Below are 22,335 nucleotides of genomic sequence, written 5' to 3' on the forward strand. Positions count from 1 at the left end.
CCACATGCTCTCCTCTCCTCCCCTTCTCTTTCTCCTAACTCCCTCTCCACTCACTGCTCCCCCACTCCCAATATGCTCAAGAGATCTTGTTCCTTTCCCCTTTTGTGAGGGACCTTGTATGAATCTCTTAGGTTGCTCCTTGTATCCTAGTTTCTTTGGTGTGAATTATAGGCATGCTTGATATCTGGAGGGAAGGGAACAGAAGAAAAAAATGGTTAACTTTTCTGAGGACTCAAAACTCTGCCAGCAGCTGCACAGAGGGAGGGAGGTCCTTGAAGGAATGAACACATCATCTCATTAACACAATTATCCTTTCTTCTGTAGCATGAGCTCTAGCCAGGTGAGTGACAGGCATAGCTGGATTAACTCTTCAAAGAAGATAATAGTTTGTGGTATTTGGGTTGGCTTAGGTCTCCTCTCAGGACCAAAGGAAGAACTTAAATTATATTCTGTTGTGAACAGGAAGAAGTAGCTTTATCGAGTTTGTCTGGTTTTTATTTTTCAAGACAGGGTTTCTCTATGTAGCTTTGGAGCCTGTCCTAGAACTCCCTTTGTAAACTAGGCTAGCCTCGAACTCAAAGAGATACCCCTGCCTCTGCCTCTCGAGTGCTGGGGATTAAAGGCGTGTGCCACCACCACCCGGCTCAGCAAGCACTCTTAACCATTAGTCATCTTTTGTTTTTAAGACAGGCTGACCTTAAATTCATGATTCCCCTAGCTCATGCTTCCTGGTGTGTTATAGGTGTATGTCCCCAGGGCCCACCATAAATAATATTTATTTAAATTCTTTGGAGCTGACCATTCCTAGATGGTATTTATACTTTCTCTTCTCTGGATAGCATGAGAGCGAGCAGAATCTGTGCAACTTTGGGCTAGACCTTAGTTCATAGGAACAGCTACCCATAATAAGAGGCCCCAGGCAGAAGCCACCACTCAGGTCCCCCCATCCTTGTGTGTTTAAATCATTGTTGGGGTGGAGTTTGGTATGGTGTACAAATAGCAGGAAATGACTGCCCAGACCTGAGCCACTTCCATTTATTATTTTTTATTTGTAAAGAGGTATTTGTGTATGGGTGACATCTAGGTGGCCATTATCCACCACAATAACAATTATTAGACATTTACTAACATGACATCAGAACATCTGAGGCAGGATGGTGACATCCCCACCACGCTGGGCTGTTATAAATAGTGAATGTTATGAGGACTAGAGATGACTCAATTGGAAGATCACTTGCCTGGTTCATAAGAATCCCTGGGTCCTGTGTCCAGCGCCCAGTAAAAGATGTGCATGTGCATAGCTGTGTTCCTGGCATGGGAGATGGAGGGAGCACTTTCAGAAATCTGCATTGTTCTTGGCTCCTAACTAGTTCCAGGACAGCCAGGGCTGCACAGAGAGACCCTGCCTCAAACAAACAAACAAACAAACAAACAGACTTTTTAAAACTAAGAATAAATTTTAATTGAAAATGACAGTAGCAGGTAGTGATCCATACCTTAATTTTTGAGCTTCCTCCATGGCCCTGTTATAGAATTTCCAACATATTCTTAGTCTGTTTGTTGCTGTTTTAACAAAATACTGGGAACTTGGGGTGGGGGTGGAGGGAATGGGAATTGTTTGGCCACTGGCTTTGGAGGCTGAGAAGTTGGGACTGAGCGGCACCCAGCCAGGGTCTTCTGCTATCTCAACACAGGGAACCAATCCTGCTGGGAGGGCGGGGGCTGGGGTGAGGGTGCTCCAAGCGAGGTGGAACACTTGCCTAGAACCTTCCAGTGAGGAATTAGGGTGTGGTCCATAGTACAGCACCTGCCTAGCATGTATACTCACTGTCTTGGATTCCATTCCCAGCACTGGATTCTGTTCCTAGCACTCTTTTTTTTTTTTTTTTTTAAGCAGTTTTCAATCAGTGGGAAACATTTCCCTCAAAGAGCACATGTCTCCTCCTGTCAAGATCCTAAAAGTCAGCAGTTGGAGTAAGTGACAGTTCAGAACTTTGTGTGTTGGGTGGGTCCACAAAACAGAATAAGGCGCCTCAGGGTATACTCTGTACTCCAAGGCTGATGAACGCAGCCAGCTAAATCAGCATCATGCCTCTAAGTCTGTGGGTCTCAGTGTTATCCTGACATCCAGTCTCAGATTAATTATCATTCTGTGTGTGGTGTCTGTGCCAAACACACCAAGTGCACAGCTCCTGACGGTAGATTATTTGCCGTGAACACAGGCTGTCCTCTGCCGTTGCCCCTGCAAAGAGCAAGCAGAGTGTGGGAGAGTTGTTCCTTTTCTTTTTTTTTTTTTTTTTTTTTTTGTTTTACCAAAAGAGAAAATTCTGTGCCGTTTCCACACCAAACAGTCACAGTGGGAACCAATTTCCAGCACACCAGCTCACTGCTCCAGCCAATACAGTGAGGGAAGACGCAGCTTTGTTTTCTAGAAGGATCCCACCCAAGGCATCAAAAAGAGCTCGGCACATCCTGGGTACAGCACCAGATCGCCAGCATGGGGACCACACATTCCAAGGGTGGTGACAGGCGAGGGGCACTCCCTGGTCGCCCCGAGCTGTCTTTCTACGGCTCTTTCCCCAGGAAATGGAGCGAGAATGTCTTCTTGGATAATGAGCTATTGACCTCCAAGATCCTGTCGGTGCTGAAGCCCCAGGCGGAGCGAGGCTTCAGGACAGGTGACGTCCGCTACCCTGCCCACTTTCTCAGCACCAACTCGGTATTCGCCTCTGTTGCAGCCTCCCTGAAGGAGCACCCTCGGAGCACATTCCTGTCTGATGGCAGCAGCCCGGCTCCTTCCAGGAATGTCGGCATGACCGTCTCTCAGAAAGGAGGTCCCCAGCCAGCAACGAGCCCAGCCAGTTCTGGGATACGACTTGGGTAAGTGGGGATTCCCTCCTTTTGGCATGTGCACTCACAGGGTGGAAGAAGAAACTCCTTGACTTATGTCTCATGGTGATGACCCATTAATACATGCTTTCTAAATCTGTGAGTTTAAAATCTATCATCACCATCACCACCTTGTCAGAGCTCAGTCTTATAGCCCAGGCTGGCCCAGAACTCACAGCATAGCTAAAGATAACCGTGAACTTTTCTTTTCAAAAAAGATTGCATTTACTTACTTATTTGTGTTTGTAAGGGAGCATGTGTGCTGGCAGACATGTGGGGGTCAGAGGACAACTTTCAGGAGTTGGTCCTCCCTTTCCACTGTTTGGGACCCAGGGATTGAGTTGGCATCTCTGGACAGGGCTTCTTCCTATCCTCAGAACATACTTATGGTCTTACAGCTTCTCACATGGTTTCATGGGATATCAGGATGGTTCTGTCAATATAGGACCAGCGGCATTAAGTTAGAGCCCTGTCATAGCATGATAGTCCTGTTTGCTGATGGGTCTGGGGAAAAGGGCTGATTTTCTTTTCCTGCTATAAAATGTCCCTCCTCTTCATATTGCTGTGAGGCTGCATCTCTTGTAAGCCATTAGGAGGAACCCTGTGATCTCTAGTAAAGGAAGTGCATGCTACACATTCTGCACACAGACTTACCGAGACATCTTCTTATGTCATCAATAGTTGAGCAAGGGTTCTGCCACTGGGCCACACCCCCAACTGCTAGAATATTTTTACGTTTCCAGGAAAGTGTGAGCAAGTAGCAGAATCTCCAGACTCCTTCCCCTGCCTCTCCTCAGCACACACACTGTGCCTCGCCTGACGGTAGATTATTTACTGTGTTGTTAGGCCAGTACAGCACATTTTTACAACTGAATCACCAGCTGATATACAGAACCAACTTAACCCAAGTCCACACTTGGGTCTGGAGCATAGGCTTTTTTCCTGGTGTGGTCCCTCTGAGGACCCACTTAGAATCCCAAACTCTGTTTCTCCCATTCTCTCCCTTCTCCCCTCCTCCTCTTGTGCTCCTCCCCCTCCCCCTCGCTGAGGGTGGGATCCATAGCCTGAGCAAGCACACTCAAACTTTGCACTGTATCCATAGCCCATGAGTCTCCTAATTTTTAATGATGGTCTGTAACAACAAGTTCAAGTGTTCTACTGGGATCCAGAACGTTCTCCAGTCATCTAATTAGGAGTAACAATCCCATTTGCCTTTCATTCCCCAAGCAATGCATGCCTATTTCAGCCACACTGTGTGCATATGGTGGTCCAAACACAGCACTGTGAAATCAGTTCTCTCTGTGTGGGTCCCGGGATTGAACTCAGATAGTCAGGCTTAGCAGCCATCTCACTGGCCCTAATTTCTTTTTGTAAAATAAACATTACAATCATTTCCGCTCAGACCAGTCACTGGAGACATGGATGAAGCCGACTCCTTGTTTTTAAAATTGAAGCAGACGGCCGATGACTCTCTGTCACTCACGTCCTCGAATGCTGAGTCTGTTTTCATAGAAGGTATGGTCAGCCCTCTCTGTTCTCCCAGGGATGCCACATGGTCCCCGTCCCTACAGGGAAAGGCCAGAGGCTTCAGCATGTCCTTGAAGGGACAGGAAGATGTAGCAAGCACCAGCCTTATCAGCAACCTTATGTCTTTCCCCCAGATCCTTACATTGCCTCATTGAGATGTGAGATTGAATCAGATGCTCATGAATTTGAAGCCGAGTCCTGGAGCCTCTCTGTGGACTTAGCATATGCCAAGAAACAAAAGAAGGAGGTGGTGAAAAGACAGGACGTCCTGTATGGTAAGGTGTCTAATGTCTGTGCCACCATGACAGCTCTCTAACTCTTCTCTTTCCATTCTTTTGTAAAAGTGTGTGTGTGTGTGTGTGTGTGTGTGTGTGTGTGTGTGTTCCATGTAGAGGGTAGACTACAATTCGGAAGTGTCAGTTCTCTCTACCATGCAGGACACAGAGATCCAATTCAGGTCATCAGTCTTGGCAGCAAACGCCTTTGCCCACTGAGCCATCCTACCAGTCCTGTTTTGTTTTTTGAGATAGTCTCAAACTCACCGTGTAACCTCAGATGATGTTAAGTCTTCCACCTTGCAAGTCCTTGGGATTGCAGAAATGCCCCACCCACCTGGTTTCTGCAGGTGGGAACCGAATCCAGGCCTCTGCACTCTAAGCAAGCACTCAACTGACTGTGCCTCATCCCCAGCCCCCATTAGTTTTTACTTTTTTCTTTCCCTAATTTCACCTAGAGTCAGAGCTACTTAGCCAGCCTCTCAGGAGACCCTGTAATCTGCCCCACCTGCCACTCCCCTGGGACAGCCCTACCTGTTGTACCAGGGAGGGCTTTGTTAGCACAGGTCCCTGCAAACCCTGGCCAAGTGCCTGGGGATGACTCATTCTTACCTTGTTGGTGACTGTCTCCATCTGTTTGGGCTGCTAGGACAGAATGTCATCAGCAGGGCTGTGTTTAAACAGAAGTTTATTGCTAAGTTCTAGGGACTGAGAAGTCCACGATGGGGCACAGACTCAGAATTTGGTGAAAACCAGCTTCCTGGTCTTAGATCTTGCCTCCTACCCTGCCTTCAAATCCTTTGAGGGGCAGGAGACTCGTGTGTGTGTGTGTGTGTGTGTGTGTGTGTGTGTGTGTGTGTGTGTGTGTGTGCGCGCGTGCATGCGTGCGTGCGTGCGTGCGTGTGCGCGCGCGCCATGGTTGCATCTCTAACCTTGATTTATTGTTGCTTTTTTACTGCTTTGGTTTTTTAATTTGAGGATTTCATGCCTGAGTATACTGTATTTATATCATTTGCTTTCCTCCCTCCCCCTCCAACTCCTCTTGTGCCCCACCAACCACCTGCTCTCAAATTCATGACCTTTATCACCTACTATGTATGTATGTATGTCACCTACTGAGTCCAGTTAGCATTGCCCTATGTACGTGTACTTAGGGCTGACCCTTTAGGATTGGGGTCTCCCTGGAGTGGGGGAGGGGCCTGAAAATGTTCTCCCTCCTTTGGCAGCCATTGACTATTTATAGGCCTTCATCTTCAGATGGAGCCCCATGAAATTTCCTCCATGTGTGTAGCTGTGTGGTCTTTCAGGTCTTGTGCAGATAGCCCTATTGTTGAGATTTCACTGGTGTAGCATCCCTAGTACTCAGGCTCTCATAGTCCTTCTGCTCTTCCACGGTGTTCCCTGAGACATGTGTGTGCATAACATGTGAAGTCATCAATCATGTAGTGAGTGCCTTTAATCCCCAGGCCATCCTGCCAACCCAGGGTCCTAGTCTATAAAGATAAAGATTCTGCTCACCTGATCCAACCAACTCTCCAAAAGCTCACTGTTTTTGTTAATTTGGTTTTGGTTTTTAGGCAGGGTCTCTCATTTAGCCCAAGCTAGTCTCAGACTTGCCTTGTAACTGGGCAAAGTTGACCTTAAACTTCTGATCCTCCTGCCTTCACTGACAGAGTTCTGGGATGACAAGCCTGGGCCACCAAACTTGGTTTATGGCATGCTGGAGGGGCAGAGCGCCCAAGTCTTTGTTCATGATAGGCAAGTACTCCTGCAGCCATGGTCTTAATAACATGGAGGTTAAGTTTTAGCACATGAATGGACTGCAGACATTGGGTCTATTACGGTCTGTGTTTGGTTACATACACGAAGGGACATGCAAGTTCCTCATCATGGCTTTCCTGACCTCAAGGACAGAGGCTTCTGGGACATTGACGTTGATGTTCCACAGTTCATTCCAAAATAATTTTTTTTTCAAGCTCTGTTGGCTTCAGACTCACATAGCGCTTCAGGGAGGGGAGATTTCTAATTAAGAAAGGCCACGAGGCCAAGTGTGATGGGATGCACCTGTTGTCACTAAGGCAGGCAGGAAGGAAGGCATCTGAGCCAAAGCCAGCGTAGGCAGCACAGCAAGTCTGGGAGTCACTTCTGCTCCTGCCCTTAATGGCACTAAAGGGAGGATGACCTTGAACTCCTGACTTGGATGCCTCCTTTACCTTCCACATACTGGAACTTGAATGATACAGTGCCACATCCAGTTCTTCTGAGGTGTTAAGTACAGACTCCAGGGCCTTATGCACACTAGGCAAGCAGCCTCATCTACAGAGCTACATCCACAGCTCAAAACTATTTCCTCTTTCTCATTGTTCATTTTTGTTGTTGTTTGTGAAGTAATTGAAGCTAGAACCTAGGGGCCCCCAACCTCCCAATGCACTCACATGTATAAATATTTGTGCTGGGTGTGGCCACAAAGAAATAGAGAGATAGTGCGTGTGGGGGGTGTGTGCATGTGTCTGTGCATGTGTCTGTGCATGCGTGGGGGGGTGCTCATGTGCTCGAGCACACATCTGGGTCCAGAGCAGGCAGGCTACAGCAGGCCTGCAGCTGCTGTGCTGAATCTTGCCACACTTCTGCCCCTGTAGAGCTGATGCAGACAGAGGCGCACCATGTGCGCACACTCAAGATCATGCTGAAAGTGTACTCCAGAGCCCTGCAGGAGGAGCTGCAGTTCAGTGGCCCAGCGGTCAGCCGCCTGTTCCCATGCGCTGATGACCTCCTGGAAATGCACAGCCACTTCCTTGCCCGCCTCAAGGAGCGCAGGCAGGAGTTCCTAGAGGAGGGCAGTGATCGCAATTACGTCATTCAGAAGATCGGGGATGTCCTGGTCCAGCAGGTAGCTACTGCCCAGGATGGGTGGCACCTCTCTGCACCTTGTCTTCCTTCTTTCTGATAAGATGATGGCTCTGGTTCTCACATGCCCACCATCCTAGAAAGCACAGGGTTCGGTGCCAGCTCTTGTCCAGCTGATCATATCGTAGGAACACTGAGGCTGAGATGCCAATCAAACACATCTCAACACTGTTCAAAATTGCATTTTTGGCTAGGGATCTGTCTCAGTTGATAGAGCACCATCCTCTCCCCCCCCCCCCCCTCGCACTGCACAGAATCTGGGCAGGGAGGTTCCTGCTTATAATCCACTTGGGAGGATCAGGAGTTCACCACCCTCACCTACATAGCAAGTTGAAATCCATCCTGGGACTAGAGATCCTATCTCAAAAGTAAAAACCTTGTGATTTTGTTTCCTTGGTTGGTATTTTGTTGGGTTTTGTGGGGGGCAGGAGGAGGGCAGGCAGGACTTCATGTAGTTTACTTGGCTTAAACTTTGAACTGATCCTCTTGACTCCCCCTTACTGAGTGCTGGGATTATCAGTGCCCCATATGATACAAGGTTGGGGATTGTGCCAGGCTTTGAGTATACTGGACAGATGCTTTACTGAGTCCCATCTCCAGCCCCAGCTGCTAGGCAATAGCCTATGCATGCTAATGCAGGTGCCTTTTGAGGCCAGAGGTGGATGTCTGGTGTCCTCCATCATTACACACCTTTTTTTTTTTAAATAAACTATTATGTGGGTGGGTGTGCATGTGACGAGGTTACTTGAGGAAGGCAGAGTTGATCTTCTCCTTCCACCCTGTGGATCTCAGAGCAGAAGGGAGTGGGGTCAAGAGTTTGAGGTCAGCCTCACAACATAAAGAGACCCTGCCCTAAAAAGGAAAGAAGTCATTCCATAATCATTGCAGAAAATGTTTATGAAAGGGAAGTTTTACTCTTAGGACTCAATCTGTAGCAACCAAGCAGGTCACCTGGCAGTATGGACCAGAAGTCCCTGGAGAGTGGGGACAGGTAGAGCTCAAGACAGCTCTCTTCCCTCCTTATGCTTGCACTGAGGCGCCAAGGCAGTGCTGAAAGGAAACGTTCAGGAGCAATCCAGTTCTCAGCACAACCAGATGAGCTAGACGGGGAACACTCTGGCAGCACTCACAGGTCATGTGTGGCTAACTTTTCCATTACCTTTCAGTTCTCAGGGGAAACTGGAGAGAGAATGAAAGAGAAATACGGTGTGTTCTGTAGTGGCCACAACGACGCCGTCAGTCACTACAAGTTACTGCTGCAGCAGAGTAAGAAGTTTCAAAACTTAATCAAGGTAAACAAAAATCAAAACCTTTTGTGTTTTTTGTGTGTGAGAGGATGTGGCTATATGACGTGTGGGGGTGTTTGTATGGACACAGGTGCTGTGTGATGCCATGGCACGTCTGTGGCAGGCCGAGGAATAACCTTGGGTATCTGTTCTTACCGTCTACCTTGTTGGAGATATCAACTCTATTGTTCACCACCAGACTAGCTGGCCTGGAGCTTCTGGGGATCTCCTGTTTCTTACCCCAGCCCACCTCAAGAGTACTGTGATTACAGACATACACCATCATACCTGGCTTTATGTGGGTGCTAGGGATCCAAAAGTATTTCTCCTGGTTGGGTGGCAACTGAGCCACATCTCAGGCCCTTGTTTTGGTTTTTTGAGACAGGATCTTGCTATGTATCCCAGTGTGGCTTCAAATTTGCAGATCTTCCTGCCTCAGCTTCCCAAGTTCTGTGATTCCGGGGATGCACCTCCATGCAAGCCTCACTCTTGTGTTCATTCACTTGCTGACAGGGTCTCTTGGAGTCCACACTGTGTATAAACTCTCTGTGAGGCAAAGGAGACCCTGAATTCTGGATTCTCCTGTCTCTGCCTCCCAAGAATTGGAGTGACGTGACTGCATCACCACAGCCAGTTTTAAGTGTCACTAGGGATGGATCCCAGGTTTCATGCATGCTTGATAAGCACACTACCCACTGAGCCACATGCCGCCCCAGTCCTTACCCTTGAGACCAGTATATAGTTCTGGTTGGCCTCAAGCTAGATTTACAGGCATGTGCCATGACAGCCAGCCATGTGGGCCCTTTGAGGCATTGTCTCACCCAGGGAACTACCCTTCAGAGCTATGCCAGCTTCTTAGAGTTCTATGAGGTATGCATTCACTAAACCTCCTTTTGCTGGTCCCTATGACTCTCCATAGGGCTATCGAGACAGCTTAGTTGGTGCTGCTCCCTGTTGTCAAGCCTGATGACCTAATTTTGGTCCCAGTCCCACCTGATGGAAAAAATGATTCTGAAACTCATCCTCTAACTTTTATGCAGGCATATAAACTAAGTAAACAGGTATTTTTAAAAAAATGAACAAAACACTAAAACCCAGAACAGGTGTGATACACATCTGTTCATCACAGCACTTAGGAGGTGAGGCAGGAGGATCAGGAGTTCAAAATCCTTAGCTGCATAGGGAGTTTGAGACCAACCTGGGCTACACAGGACCTTCTCTCAACAAAAGAAAGAAAAGGGAAAGAAGGGGAAGAAAGAAAAGTGGAGGAAAGGATTGGGGGACAGAGGCAGTAATGAGGGGAGATCCGATGAAAACTGCACGCAGGGACTCCTCAGAAGCTCCTCAGAAGCTCCTCAGTGACCTCTGGTAAGCTTAAGGGACAGCTCTTTGGGTTGGGGCTGAGAGTGTAGCTCAGTTGGTAGTGTTTGCTTTGCACACACAAAAGCCCTGGGTTGCATCCCTGCACCACATACCAGGTGTGTTTGCCACATGCCTGTCATCCAGAACTAGGAAGGCAGAAGCAAGAAGATTAGAGATTCAAGGTCATCCTAAACTACATGAAGAGTACAAGGCCAGCCTGGGCTACATATGACCCTGCCTTAAGGGGGGTGGGGCTGGAGAGCTGGTTCAGTGGTTAAGAGCACTGGCTGCTCCTCCAGAGGACCCTATTTCAATTCCCATCACCCACATGGCAGCTCACAGCTGTCTGTAACTCCAGTTCCAGGGAACCAACGCCTTCACACAGACACAAATTTGGGCAAATGCACATAAAATAAAATGAAATAAAAATAAAAGGTAGCTGTTGACCTTTGCTGGCTCATTCCCAACTCACAAGAGCAGTGGCAGCAGCCACACATGTGGAGCATGCTCGGCAGAGTGCTGGGAGCCACTGTTTCTTAGTTAAAATGTGTGTAAATCCCAAGTGACTGTAGAGAGCCAGATTTCAAACAAAGGCACAGGGATACTCAGGCTGGTTCTGGAGGGTTCTGGGACGCTCGATGTCAGTCCTCAAACTAGTCCATAACTGGTTCTTTCTTCCCTTCTGGTTAGTTTGTTTTCTTGTGTTCTTCTTTGTTTGTTTTGAAGCAGTTTCTAATGTAGCCCAAGTTATCTGTCCTTTAACTACCTATGTAGCCCAGGATGCCTTTTGAAGTCCTGCCTCCACCTCCCAAGTGCTGAGATTATAGAGCCATCCTATCTTACTCAACTTTTATATTTATGTGTATGTATGTGTGTGTAGACTGATGTTTCTGTCCCACCTGGTCCCACAACAATTTAGACCCAAATAAACACACAGAGGCTCATATTAGTTATAAACCAGTTAGCCAGTGGCTCAGGTATCCCATTGGCTAACTCTCTCTTAATTATTAACCCATAACTATTAATCTATGTATTTCTACATGGCCTTATCTTAACGGAGAATGCCCAGAGTCCTATCTTCCCAGTAGCTAGACATGGTATCTCTCTGGCAGCTCCTCTGCTTTCTTCCTCCCAAAATTCTCCTAGTGGTAGCAGAACTCAACAACAGAGTGAGCCAGTCCCTCCTCTACCTTATAAGGGCTCACATCTGAACACCTAAAGCCACGCCCATAGGACATGGCCACCACCACAAGTTCACTGGAAAAGCAAGATGCCACTACATATGCATATAAGAAATTGTCAGATTTCCTGGAACTGGAGTTAAATGTGATTGTGAGCCACCATGTGGGTCCTGGAACACAAATCCAGGACCTTTTTTAGAACAGTTAAATGTAGTTGTTTGTTTACTCTTTTGCTCTTTGGGGGGGCTCACCACCCCACTCCCAAAAATTACACACGGAGACCTTTTCTTATAAATGCCCAGCCTTAGCTTGGCTTGTTTCTAGACAGCTCTTCTTAAATTATGCCATCTACCTTTTGTCTATGGGCTTTTATCTTTCTCTGTTCTATGTATGTATCTTTCTTACTCCATTGCTGGGTGTGTAGCTGGGTGGCTGGTCCCTGATATCCTCCTCTGCTCCTTCTTTTCTCACTCCTCATTCTTTCTTCCCAGATTTATCCTCCTATTCTCTCTGCATACTAGCCCCACCTATCTTTTCTCTTGCCTTGCATGGCCATTCAGCTCTTTATTAACCCTAATCAGGTGTTTTAGACAGATGGAGTAACACAGCTTCGCATTGTTTAACTTCACAGAGTTAAATGCAACGTAAAAGAATGTAACACATCTTTGCATCATTAAACAAATGTTCCACAGCATGAACAAATGTAACACATCATAAAATAATATTTTATAACAGTTAAGTGGTCTTAACCACTAAGCCATGTCTCCAGTCCCTTGTCTTCTTATTATGAGACAAAGTCTTGTCTGCATATCCCAGGCTGGGCTACAACTTCCTATGTGCCTCAGGCTAACCCAAAATTGGTGATCCTCCTGCTCTGGGCTTCCAGATGTTGGGACCCTCACATTAATATTTTCTCTCTTTTTGTTTTCTTGAGACAGGGTTTTTCTGTTTTGCTTTGAAGGCTATCCTGGAACTCACTCTGTAGACCAGGCTGGTCTCAAACTCACAGAGATTCCCACCTGTCTCTGCCTCCTGAGTGCTGGGGTTAAATTCCTGTGCCACCTCCATTCTGTTCACTCTTATTCTTATTAATGGTAGGATTTTGTTTTATAGACTAGAGTCAAACTCAAGATCCTTCTGCCTCTCAGACTCCTCAGTATTTACTATTATAGACAAGCCCCACCTTACCTGGCTTACCTCCTCTTTCCCAGATCTTCCTGAGTGCCCACACACTTGTGACCTTTCCATATTTAGAAGGTAACCCCTGTTTGGGTGTCACAGAAGAAAGAAAAGGTCCCAACAAGGTGATGGGCAAGAGCCCCTGGCCTGCAGTGTTTAACTGATTCTTCAGGAAGCTGAACCTGGTAGTCCAGGTCTGTAACCTCAGCTGAAGCAGAAACATCTCTCAACCTACACTGTCTCAAAAGTACAAAAAGAGTTGGAGAGATGGCTTCCAGGTTTTAGTGCTTGCCACTCAGCCACAAGTTTGGAGTTTAGATCCCAGAGCCCTTGTCACAAGCCTGTACCCTCTGCTCTGTTAAGGCCAGCCTGGTCTGCATAGTGAGATGCTATCTTAAAAAAAAAAAAAAAAAAAAAAAAAAAAAAAAAAAAAAAATGTGAAGAGTAACACAGGGGAAACACCAAAAAAGGAACATGTTAACCTGGTATAATATTACATACCACTAATCACCAAACTGCGTTTGTATGTGTCTGTCTGTCTTGAGATATGGCTTAATGATAAGAGTATTTGTTCAGCATAACTGAGGCCCTGTGTTTACCCACAAATTCAAGGGGCTGGGGATGGTGAAGGAAGAAGAGAGGAGAGCCAGGTGTGGTGGTGCATGTCTTTAATCTCAACACTTGGGAGGCACAGGCTGGCAGATCTCTGTGGATTCCAGGACAGCCAGGGTCACATGGAGAGACCCTGTCTCAAAAACATCCAAAAATAAAGAAGGAAAAAGTGAAAAAGAAATTAACACAAGCTATTTATTTTCCGTTTCACAGAAAATTGGCAACTTCTCCATTGTGCGAAGGCTGGGAGTTCAGGAATGTATCCTTCTGGTCACACAGCGTATAACCAAGTACCCAGTTCTGGTGGAGCGCATCATCCAGAACACAGAAGGTGGGAACACATTGTGCTACCCTAGTGGGTCAGGTGCAGGGCTGTCTCCACCTGCTCCGAGTTCATCAGTGGACTGGCCAAGTTTCCTCTTGTAATCTACTATGCTGGGTGCCAGTCAGTCAGCTCAGCACATGAGGACAGGAGCTGGGTGAATCTTTGCCCTTAGCAAAGGCTATAGGCCATGGCAGGTCCCAGTTCAGTATCTGTAAACTAGACACGAACAAGATGAAAACAAGATGATTCCTGGGTTATTAAGAAACGATTTCTGGTACTGAAGAGATGCCCCAGCCATTTGAGAGCACAGCTGCTCTTCCAGAGACCTAGGCTTGAGTCCTACCTAGCACCCACATGGTGTCTCACAACCATATACAACATGAGTTCCTGGGGAATCTTTTGCCCTCTTCTTTCCTCCACAGGCCCTATACTTAGGTGCACAGACATACATGTGACAAAATACCTATACACTTTAAAATAAATACAATTTAAAAATAAATGATCTCTGAGTTATATGATCAGTGCAAGATCTGAGCTGGGTGCAGTGTGGGCACAGGTATTCTCCCAGTACTTAAGAGGCCTAATATTAGTGTGTAACTTTTCCTAGGGAGACATTAACAAATGTCTATTTGTCCCGGATAGGGATTGGGAACTAACAACAGACCAATCAAAGTACAACTTGATGAACCAATGATTTTATTGAGGTTACTTGGGAGCATGGATAAAGCACAGGAGTAGGGATGGCTTGAAGGCAGCTGTATCTCCAAAAAACCACCGTAGAACTCAAAAAAGCTGGAACCCCAGATCTCTCTGCAAAACTTACCAGCAACTAAACAAATTGGAGCATGGCCTTGCCTTAGCAGTCCTTATTGCTTTTATAATCTTAGGGAGACCTTCTATATGACTCTGGTGAGTTCCAGGAACTTCTGAGACTTGTTAGTTGTTTACTTCCTGAGTCTTAACTTCCCTCCCTGATAGAATGTGTCAATTCAGAAGAAATTGCTACACAACTGGTAGGCAGGAAGATAACATGTGTCCTATACTAGCCTAGGCTACATTATAAGACCCTGATTCCAAAATAAAACAGAAAGAATAAAAAGATGACATGCTGATAATTACAGAGAACACAGAAAGGTGGTGTAGTAAGCCACGATGACCACCCCTTCCCATCACTGGTAGATTTGAGCCATGAGAAAATAGCAGGTTTCTCTATGCATCCTTCAGGTGGTAGAGGCCTTCTGTTGATTGAAACAGGAAGTGGAAGGAAGCATTGTATGAAGAACTAAAGGACTTAAGGCAAAATCTGTCTATAATAATAGTTGGAGTGGGTATGGTGTCCTGGGTAGTCTGTGCCATAAGAGGTGAAGATAGGATCTTCTGCAAGTTTGAGGCCAGTCTGATCCACACTGAATTCCAGACTAGCCATGGCTACAGAATAAGACCTTGTTTTAAAAAAAGCAAAGTCTGGGTATGGTGGTGGTATACCACTCAAAGCAGAAAGGTAGAGACAGGCAGAATTCTGTGGATTCCAGGACAGCCAGGGTGTGTGGAGAGACCCTGCACTGCCAAAAGCTGTAGCCAATTGTGGTATTCCTGTAATCCTATGACTGGGAGGTAGGAGTCAGGAGCATCAGAAGTTCAAAGTCATTCTCTATAGAAAGTTTGAGACCAACCTGGCCTACATGAGATGCTGTCTCGATAAATATACAAACTGAATTCATTAAACTCTTGGCTATTATTAATTTTGGAGAGCCATTTTATCTTAGAAATTGAGTTGGCAAAGAGTTCTGAACAGATCTCTAAGCAGTGGCCCTAGCCCTGGGGAATACACCTTACAGATCCCATCCAGATATAGCACAAGCATTTCTGTTGTGTCTATGAACATGGACACACAAACAGTGGTACCTCTGCTTATGTGTGACAGCTGGCACTGAGGACTACAAAGACCTGAGCCAGGCCCTGAACCTCATCAAAGACATCATCTCACAAGTGGATGCCAGAGTCAGCGAGTATGAGAAGGGCCAGCGCCTCAGGGAGATCGCGGGCAAGGTGGACCTGAAGTCGTCCAGCAAACTCAAGAATGGACTCACCTTCCGCAAGGAGGACATGCTGCAGCGCCAGCTCCACCTGGAAGGCACCTTGTGCTGGAAGTCCACATCAGGGCGCTTGAAAGGTAAATTTCTGCCTCTGGTCACCTCTGGTGGGTGTCATATTGGTTCTGCATGACACAACCTTAGAGTTCTGGTTGCTGTGTTAGAGTGGTAGGCACCATCTCGATGTGGTAGACTCTGTCTTGGATTGATATTCCGTCTTGAATTGGCACCAGGCTGAGTGATGGGAACAAGGCCAAACTTGCAACACTTGAGTGTTTTCCGGTTCAAGGGTACCAGTGGAGTACAGAGAGCCTGCTGGAGGAAGAGGATTTAATTAGATGAGAGCATCAGAAATGGCTCTTCCAAGGACAGGGTGTAGGTTGGTTGTTAAGTGCTTACCTAGCATGCATGAGGCCCAGGTTTCCATCCACAGCACCAAGTAAACGTGAAATAGAAGCAAAAGGATTGGGGATTCAGGGTCATCTCAGCCACAAAGCAGAGCCGTGAAACCCTGCCTCAAAAAAGGAAAAAGAAGAGGCTTCCCCACAACACTCATGTGAGAGATGCAGGACTGGGACTCGGGGCTGAGGCGCCCTGCCTGCATCTTTGCAGCAGGAGACAAGGAGAAGGAAAAGTCCATTTCAACAAGGAACCGCCTAGGTAGGGGCTTGAAAGATGGCTCTGTGGGTACAGTGCTTGGCTTGCCTGAGTTGGCTCCCGGACCAGGCACGGTGATGCATGCCTGTAGCCCACGTGCTGGTGACATTAGTTTAACCCTAGTTTAGAAACCCTGTCTAAAAAAATCAGGTGGAGGACTGACAAGATGGCACTGTGCATTGGCATTTGTTGTCAAGCTTAGCAAGCTGAGTTAGATGCCTATGACCCACACGTGGTGGGAGAATAGAACCAGCTTGTCCTTCAACCTTCCCATACACACCAGGGCATGCACACACCTCCCTCCCTTCCTAGCCTGTTTCCCCTGCATGCTATACACATACATCCAAAAAAAAAAAAAAAAAAAAAAAAAGTCAGGGAGTGATGGATCACAGAAGACACTCCATATCCCCTGGTGTACACACATATAATGCACAGGTGCACCCACAAAGATGTATGTATACAAATAGTAACGGCGATAAATGAGGGGCTGGAAAGATGGCACAGCCTGTAAGCGTACCTGTTGCTCCCAGAACCCACACTGGGCAGCTCACAGCTGCCTGTAACTCCAGCTCCAGGGATCCCACACCTCTAGCCACTGAGAGCAATTGCACACACATGCACAGAAGCACACAAAGACACCACACACACACACAGATAAAAGTAAATCCTTGCCAGGTAGTGGCAGTATACACCTTTAAGGCAAAGGTAGGCAGATCTCTGTGTTCAAAGTCAGAGAGCCTACAGAGCTACTACTTCCAGGACACAGCCAAGGGCTACACAGAGAAACCAAAAAGAAAAAAAAAAGGAAAGAACTGAATGGCACATGGGAGCTCTAGCTTGAGCAGGAGGAGCCTCTGACATTCCGTGTCTCTGAATCTCAAAACTCAGGGACTTTGTGGAAAGGGGTGAGCTAGACTGGGAACTTCAGGAACAAGAGGCAGAAGCATCCTGGTGCTTAAGTCCTCTCAGGCCCCTTTGAGCATGTGACCTCTAAGACCTCCTCCTGTGCTGGTCTCTGCAGACGTCCTCGCTGTCCTCTTGACCGATGTGCTGTTGCTTCTGCAAGAAAAGGACCAGAGATACGTGTTCGCTTCTGTGGTATGTGTCTGATGTCTTCACAGGCCTGCTTGCTAAGGCCGTGCAGTGATGGGCCCCATAGAGGGTACATCCAAAACAAGACGTGGAGAGGCACCCTGTCTCGTGATCCTTCCAGAAGGTTCCAGACAGTGGACAAGACTAGAATGTACAAAGAATGAGAACCTGTCTTGCACCCTAATGTGACTCTGGTCCTCATTGAAAAGTATCAGGTGGGAGGGCCTCAAGGGGGACACTAAGGTCAATTGTCCTTGGGTAAGAAATTTATTAAAAGAATTAGTAGCCAGGTGATGGTGGGATAGGCCTTTAACCCCAGCACTCAGGAGGTAGAGGCAGGTAGATCTCTGTGAGTTTGAGGCCAGCCTGGTCTACAGAGAGAGTTCCAGGACAGCCAGGGCTACACAGAGAAACCCTGTCTCCAAAAAAAAAAAAAAAAAAAGTGATGCTATAAGCAGATTGCAGCATGGAAGGGGGCTCTAAACAGAGTCCAGGCTCACAAGGCAGAATAGGGACCACTCTCTATAGCTAGGAGAAGAGAGGGGAGGGTTCACATAACTGTCTCTCATTTCTGGGTGGCAGAGAGAAGGCACAGAATTCCAGGGTAGGAATGTGCCACTCTTGAGAATGTGAGAGACTCGAGAAGAAGCAAGTTTAGTTGAGGTAAGTGAGCTTACGTGGGGAACTGAGAATGGCCCCTGCGGGGTCTCCTGACTCAGAGACTGTGTCTTCCCATAACAGCGGGATGCCAGAGTCTGCTCTGAGGATGGAGATGGAGAGGGCTGCAGGTGGGCATAGCTTGAGCAGTGTCTGGTCTGGGGTTAAGCACTTCCTTCCTGGAGTGCCCAGCTTACAGATTCAGACACATTCTCTACCCTTGGGTGCAAAGGGCTTCCCATGAGGCTATGGAGGAAGTGAAGGGCTGCTTCATGATTAGCCCCTTGCCCATGATCTCGAACATCCTCAGTCTTCCCAGCCTCATCATCTCTGTGTGTGGTTCTCCCGCTGTCCAACATCCCAGGGTACTCACAAGCCCCAGAATCTGGCCAAAAGACCCGTACCTTGGTGCGTGGATGGTGCGTGGTATAGCAAATCTCAAAAGACCTCTTCTGGAGTTCTGTAGAGAAGGGGATCAGAGAGCAGGAGAAGGGACCTCAACTGAGTTTACATGGCACACTGATAAAACCCCCAACTGGGGTTTGTACCACTTGCATAGACAGAAGACAGAGGACACTAAGACCAGAGGTTCCACATTGTGACTGTCGGCTCTTCAGTCCCTGAGAAGCCATGCCCTCCATGGGATGGGTGTCAGAAAAATGAGCGAGATGGGTAAGGAGTGTGAGGAAAGGCAGACCAGAGGGAAGGAGTATGGTGTGGGGCCCCAAAACAGATCGGGACTGATGGAGGTGATGTGGACATAAGCAGACCCTGACTTCTCCCAATGTGCAGATTGTCCTTTAATCAGAACAAAGGACAGCATTCTGCAGGGGCGGGATGGGTCAATGCCAGGGGTGGAGAGGGGCCAAGGCCAGCAGCAGAGGGTGCCGATGCCAGGGCCAGAGAGGGGCCAAGGCCAGGGACTTAGTGTTTTATAGGATAGAAAGAAACCCTGGAGATGGAAGATTCCATCGGTTGATCTCAGAGCACCACAGGGATTTTCCCATCTCTTGTCACCCTGTCCCACCTTTCCATAAACTGGGTCAGACTATTTTGTTCAAAAGCTGTCCCCTCTTTAGCCCAGCACACCACAGAACATAGATATCACTGTGATTTCTATATACCTCCCTGCCCTCCCATCAGGAGACTGGGGCACTAATAAATGAACCTATTAGGCCCAAAGCTTTCAGGAAACACACAAGCGCCATCATCTTCCTAGACCCTCTTGTCCTTCTGCATCCTTTTTTGACTTTTCCAGGTGGATCACTGTGTAGCCCAGATACTGTGTTACAGGTGAGACATAAAGTAGTCTGTCTTAGTCCCCAGAAATGCAGGGGCAAGACAACCAGTCACCCAGTGCTAATATGTTCAGGATTCCTTATGCAGAAAAACATACAGTAATAAAGAAAAATCATCCAAGCTGGGCTTAATTGCACACACCTGTCATCTCAGCATTTGTAAATTCAGGGCCTCATACAGCCCAGGTTGGCCTGGAACTCACTGTTTAGCTGAGGTCAGCCTTGAACTTCTTAAGTTCCTACCTTCAAGTCTCAAGTGTTGGGGTGACAAGCCTGTAACTCCCCTACCTGGCCCAGTCTTAAAGTCCTATAAGGCTACCAATTCTATTGGGTTGGACTACTAGAAATACAAACCTTTTTTGACATAATTATAACTTTAAAGGCCCTGTCTCTACGCACCATCACGTTCTGAGGTACTTGGACTTATCCCCAATGTATGAATTACAAGAGGGTCTGAGTAATTTAACTTGGAATACTACTTGACTTGTGCCTTTTGGGGCCAGCAGGTGCTTCCATGGGTAAAGATGCTTGCTTCCAAGCTTGATGACCTGAGTTCAATGCCCAGAACCCTCCATAGTAGGAAAGAACCAACTCCCACAAGCTGTCCTCTGATCTCCACGGGTACACACTGCATGCAAGCGTATGCACTTGAAACAGGTTTTTCTGTAGCTTTGGAGCTTGTCTTAGCACTTGCTCTGTAGACCAGGCTGGCCAGAGGGATTTCACAGTGATTTCAAGTCCTCAGAAGGCATTAAAAAGAATACTAGGGTATCAATTAAATAGTCTTCAGTTACTAAAAATATTTCTGCTTTGTGCTGATGTGGGAATTCAGTGCTTGAAGACAGGACCAGAGTTCACTCCCCAGAACCACATGAAAATATAGGGTGTCATGGCATATATTTGTATCCCTGGGCTGAGGAGGCAGACCCTGGGCTTACTGGCCACCTGCCTAGCCTGCTTGGTGAACTTCACCCCAGTGAGAAACTACACACCTGAGGAACAATAGCCAAGACCATCATCCGCCTTCCAAGTGAATGCAAATATACACTGGGGGGTGGAGGCGGGGGTCCAGTGTTGTTTGTATATAGCAGGACAATGGTTAAGTTTCCATCGTTTCCCCCATGCAGGACTCAAAGCCGCCTGTCATCTCTTTGCAAAAGCTCATTGTGAGGGAGGTGGCCAATGAGGAGAAGGCCATGTTTCTGATCAGTGCCTCCATGCAAGGGCCGGAGATGTATGAGATTTATACCAGTTCCAAAGAAGACAGGAACACCTGGATGGCCCACATTCGCCGAGCTGTGGAGAGGTAAGCCCAGGGTCTACTGCCTCCTCAGGCAGGTTCTTCCTTCTCAGTTCATGCTCTTGGATTGAGAAGCCATTCTCTTCTGACTTTGACCTCCCAGACACATCCCATCATTGGTTCATTGGATAGGTTGGTTGGTTGGTAGGTTGATTGGTATATGATTTTGAGAAACAATCTCATGCAGCCTGTGCTGGCTTCCAACTCACAATGTAGCCAAGGATGACCCTTCTTGTCTTCCTGCCTTCACCTCCCTGGTGCTGGAATGAAAGGTATGCACCACCATACCCACTTTATACAGTGCTAGGGATGGGGCCAAGCTTCATGAGTTCCCTACCAACTGAGCTACCCAGTCCTCTGAGGAAATCACTTCTCATAAATGAACTAATGAAGGCTGTTCCTGCTCCTTCTAACAATGGCTTGCCTGTCACAGTGTTAAGAAGGCCTGGCTATATCTGTATAGGGTGCATGTGGGGCCAGGCAGTTCTAAATTAGACCTTTATTGTGGGCCACTCAGATAAACAGTTTGAGGCCAGCCTCGATGGAGCAGGTTGTAAGATCCCTCCAGATCCCAGCCCAGTGTTTGCTGTCTTCCACCCACCTGAACCAGAGTCTAGGTGAAGAGGGCATGGAAAGCAGTCCAGCCTCCAGCTGCCAGCCTCCTGATCACAACAGTCAGGAACCTCAGCTCTGAGTGGTCCAAAGCCTTCAGTGTCTGTTAGTCACCTGCAAGTAAGCTGTCCACTGACTGCCTCCTGAATGTCACAGCTGGGCACTTAAAACCACACGATGGGCTGGAGAAATGGCTCACTGGTTAACAGTGCTTACTGCTTTTGTAAAGGACCAGAGTTAAGTTCCTAGCACACACATAGTATGGCTAACAACCACTTATAATTCCAGTTCAGGGAATCCGGTGCCTTTTTCTGGCCCCCACTACCTGTACATATATGGCATTGTGCACACATACATATAAATTATTGTATCAATAACAAAAAAATACTTGTGCAAGAAGTGGAATTTGGTGGTGCATACCTATACCTCCCTGCATCAGGAAGCTGAGGCATGAGGATCACAAGTTCTCCTGGCTAAGCCTTGACCCTTTGAGAGCTGTTGTGTACTGGCTTGATATCTCCTCTTCCTCCAAGCTAAGGCCCTTACAAAAGCAGAGTACAGAAGCTAGGGCTGTGAGTTGGTAGTTGTTTACCCAGCATGCACAAAAGCCCTCAGTCTAAGCCCCAGAACCATATAAGCCACTTGTGATGGTGCATGCCTGCTGCCTGTTATCTGAGCACTTGATGTAGAAGAGGCAGTAGAATCAGAAATTCAAAGTCATTCTTGACCAGAGTAGATTTGCGTCTAGCCTGGGATACATGATGCCTTGTTTTTGTTTGTTTACAAACAGTGGTAGTGATACACACCTTTAATCCCAGCACTCAGAAGACAGAAGCAAGTGGATCTCTTGAGTTTGAGGACAGCCAGGGCTACACAGAGAAACTCTGTCATGAAAAACAAACATCAACAACAACAAAAAATCAGCAGTGCAGGGAGATGTAAGTCAGTGGAAAAGCCCTTTCATAGCTGGACAGGCCCTGGCTCAGTAATCTTCATAGTTACATTTCTTTGTTGGCGAGAAGGTGGAGCCATGGCATGCCTGTGAAGCTGGGACTCAATCATTCTCTTCTATTATGTGAGTCC

General features: G+C 47.2%; 1 protein-coding gene across 1 annotated transcript in view; it reads left to right on the forward strand.

Moving 5' to 3' along the window:
* Window positions 1–22,335, forward strand: part of Arhgef18 (Rho/Rac guanine nucleotide exchange factor 18) — a 91,959-nt gene that overhangs the window by 59,183 nt on the left and 10,441 nt on the right. Inside the window, exons 11-19 of the mRNA XM_051205416.1 lie at window positions 2,739–2,880; window positions 4,292–4,404; window positions 4,551–4,691; window positions 7,331–7,581; window positions 8,765–8,890; window positions 13,432–13,549; window positions 15,468–15,716; window positions 17,315–17,391; window positions 20,468–20,646. Coding sequence (XP_051061373.1) covers window positions 2,739–2,880; window positions 4,292–4,404; window positions 4,551–4,691; window positions 7,331–7,581; window positions 8,765–8,890; window positions 13,432–13,549; window positions 15,468–15,716; window positions 17,315–17,391; window positions 20,468–20,646 — 1,396 coding nt within the window. The remainder of the gene's footprint in view (window positions 1–2,738; window positions 2,881–4,291; window positions 4,405–4,550; window positions 4,692–7,330; window positions 7,582–8,764; window positions 8,891–13,431; window positions 13,550–15,467; window positions 15,717–17,314; window positions 17,392–20,467; window positions 20,647–22,335) is intronic.

Source organism: Phodopus roborovskii, unplaced genomic scaffold, assembly GCF_943737965.1.
Source record: "Phodopus roborovskii unplaced genomic scaffold, PHOROB, whole genome shotgun sequence".
NCBI classification, from domain to species: domain Eukaryota; kingdom Metazoa; phylum Chordata; class Mammalia; order Rodentia; family Cricetidae; genus Phodopus; species Phodopus roborovskii.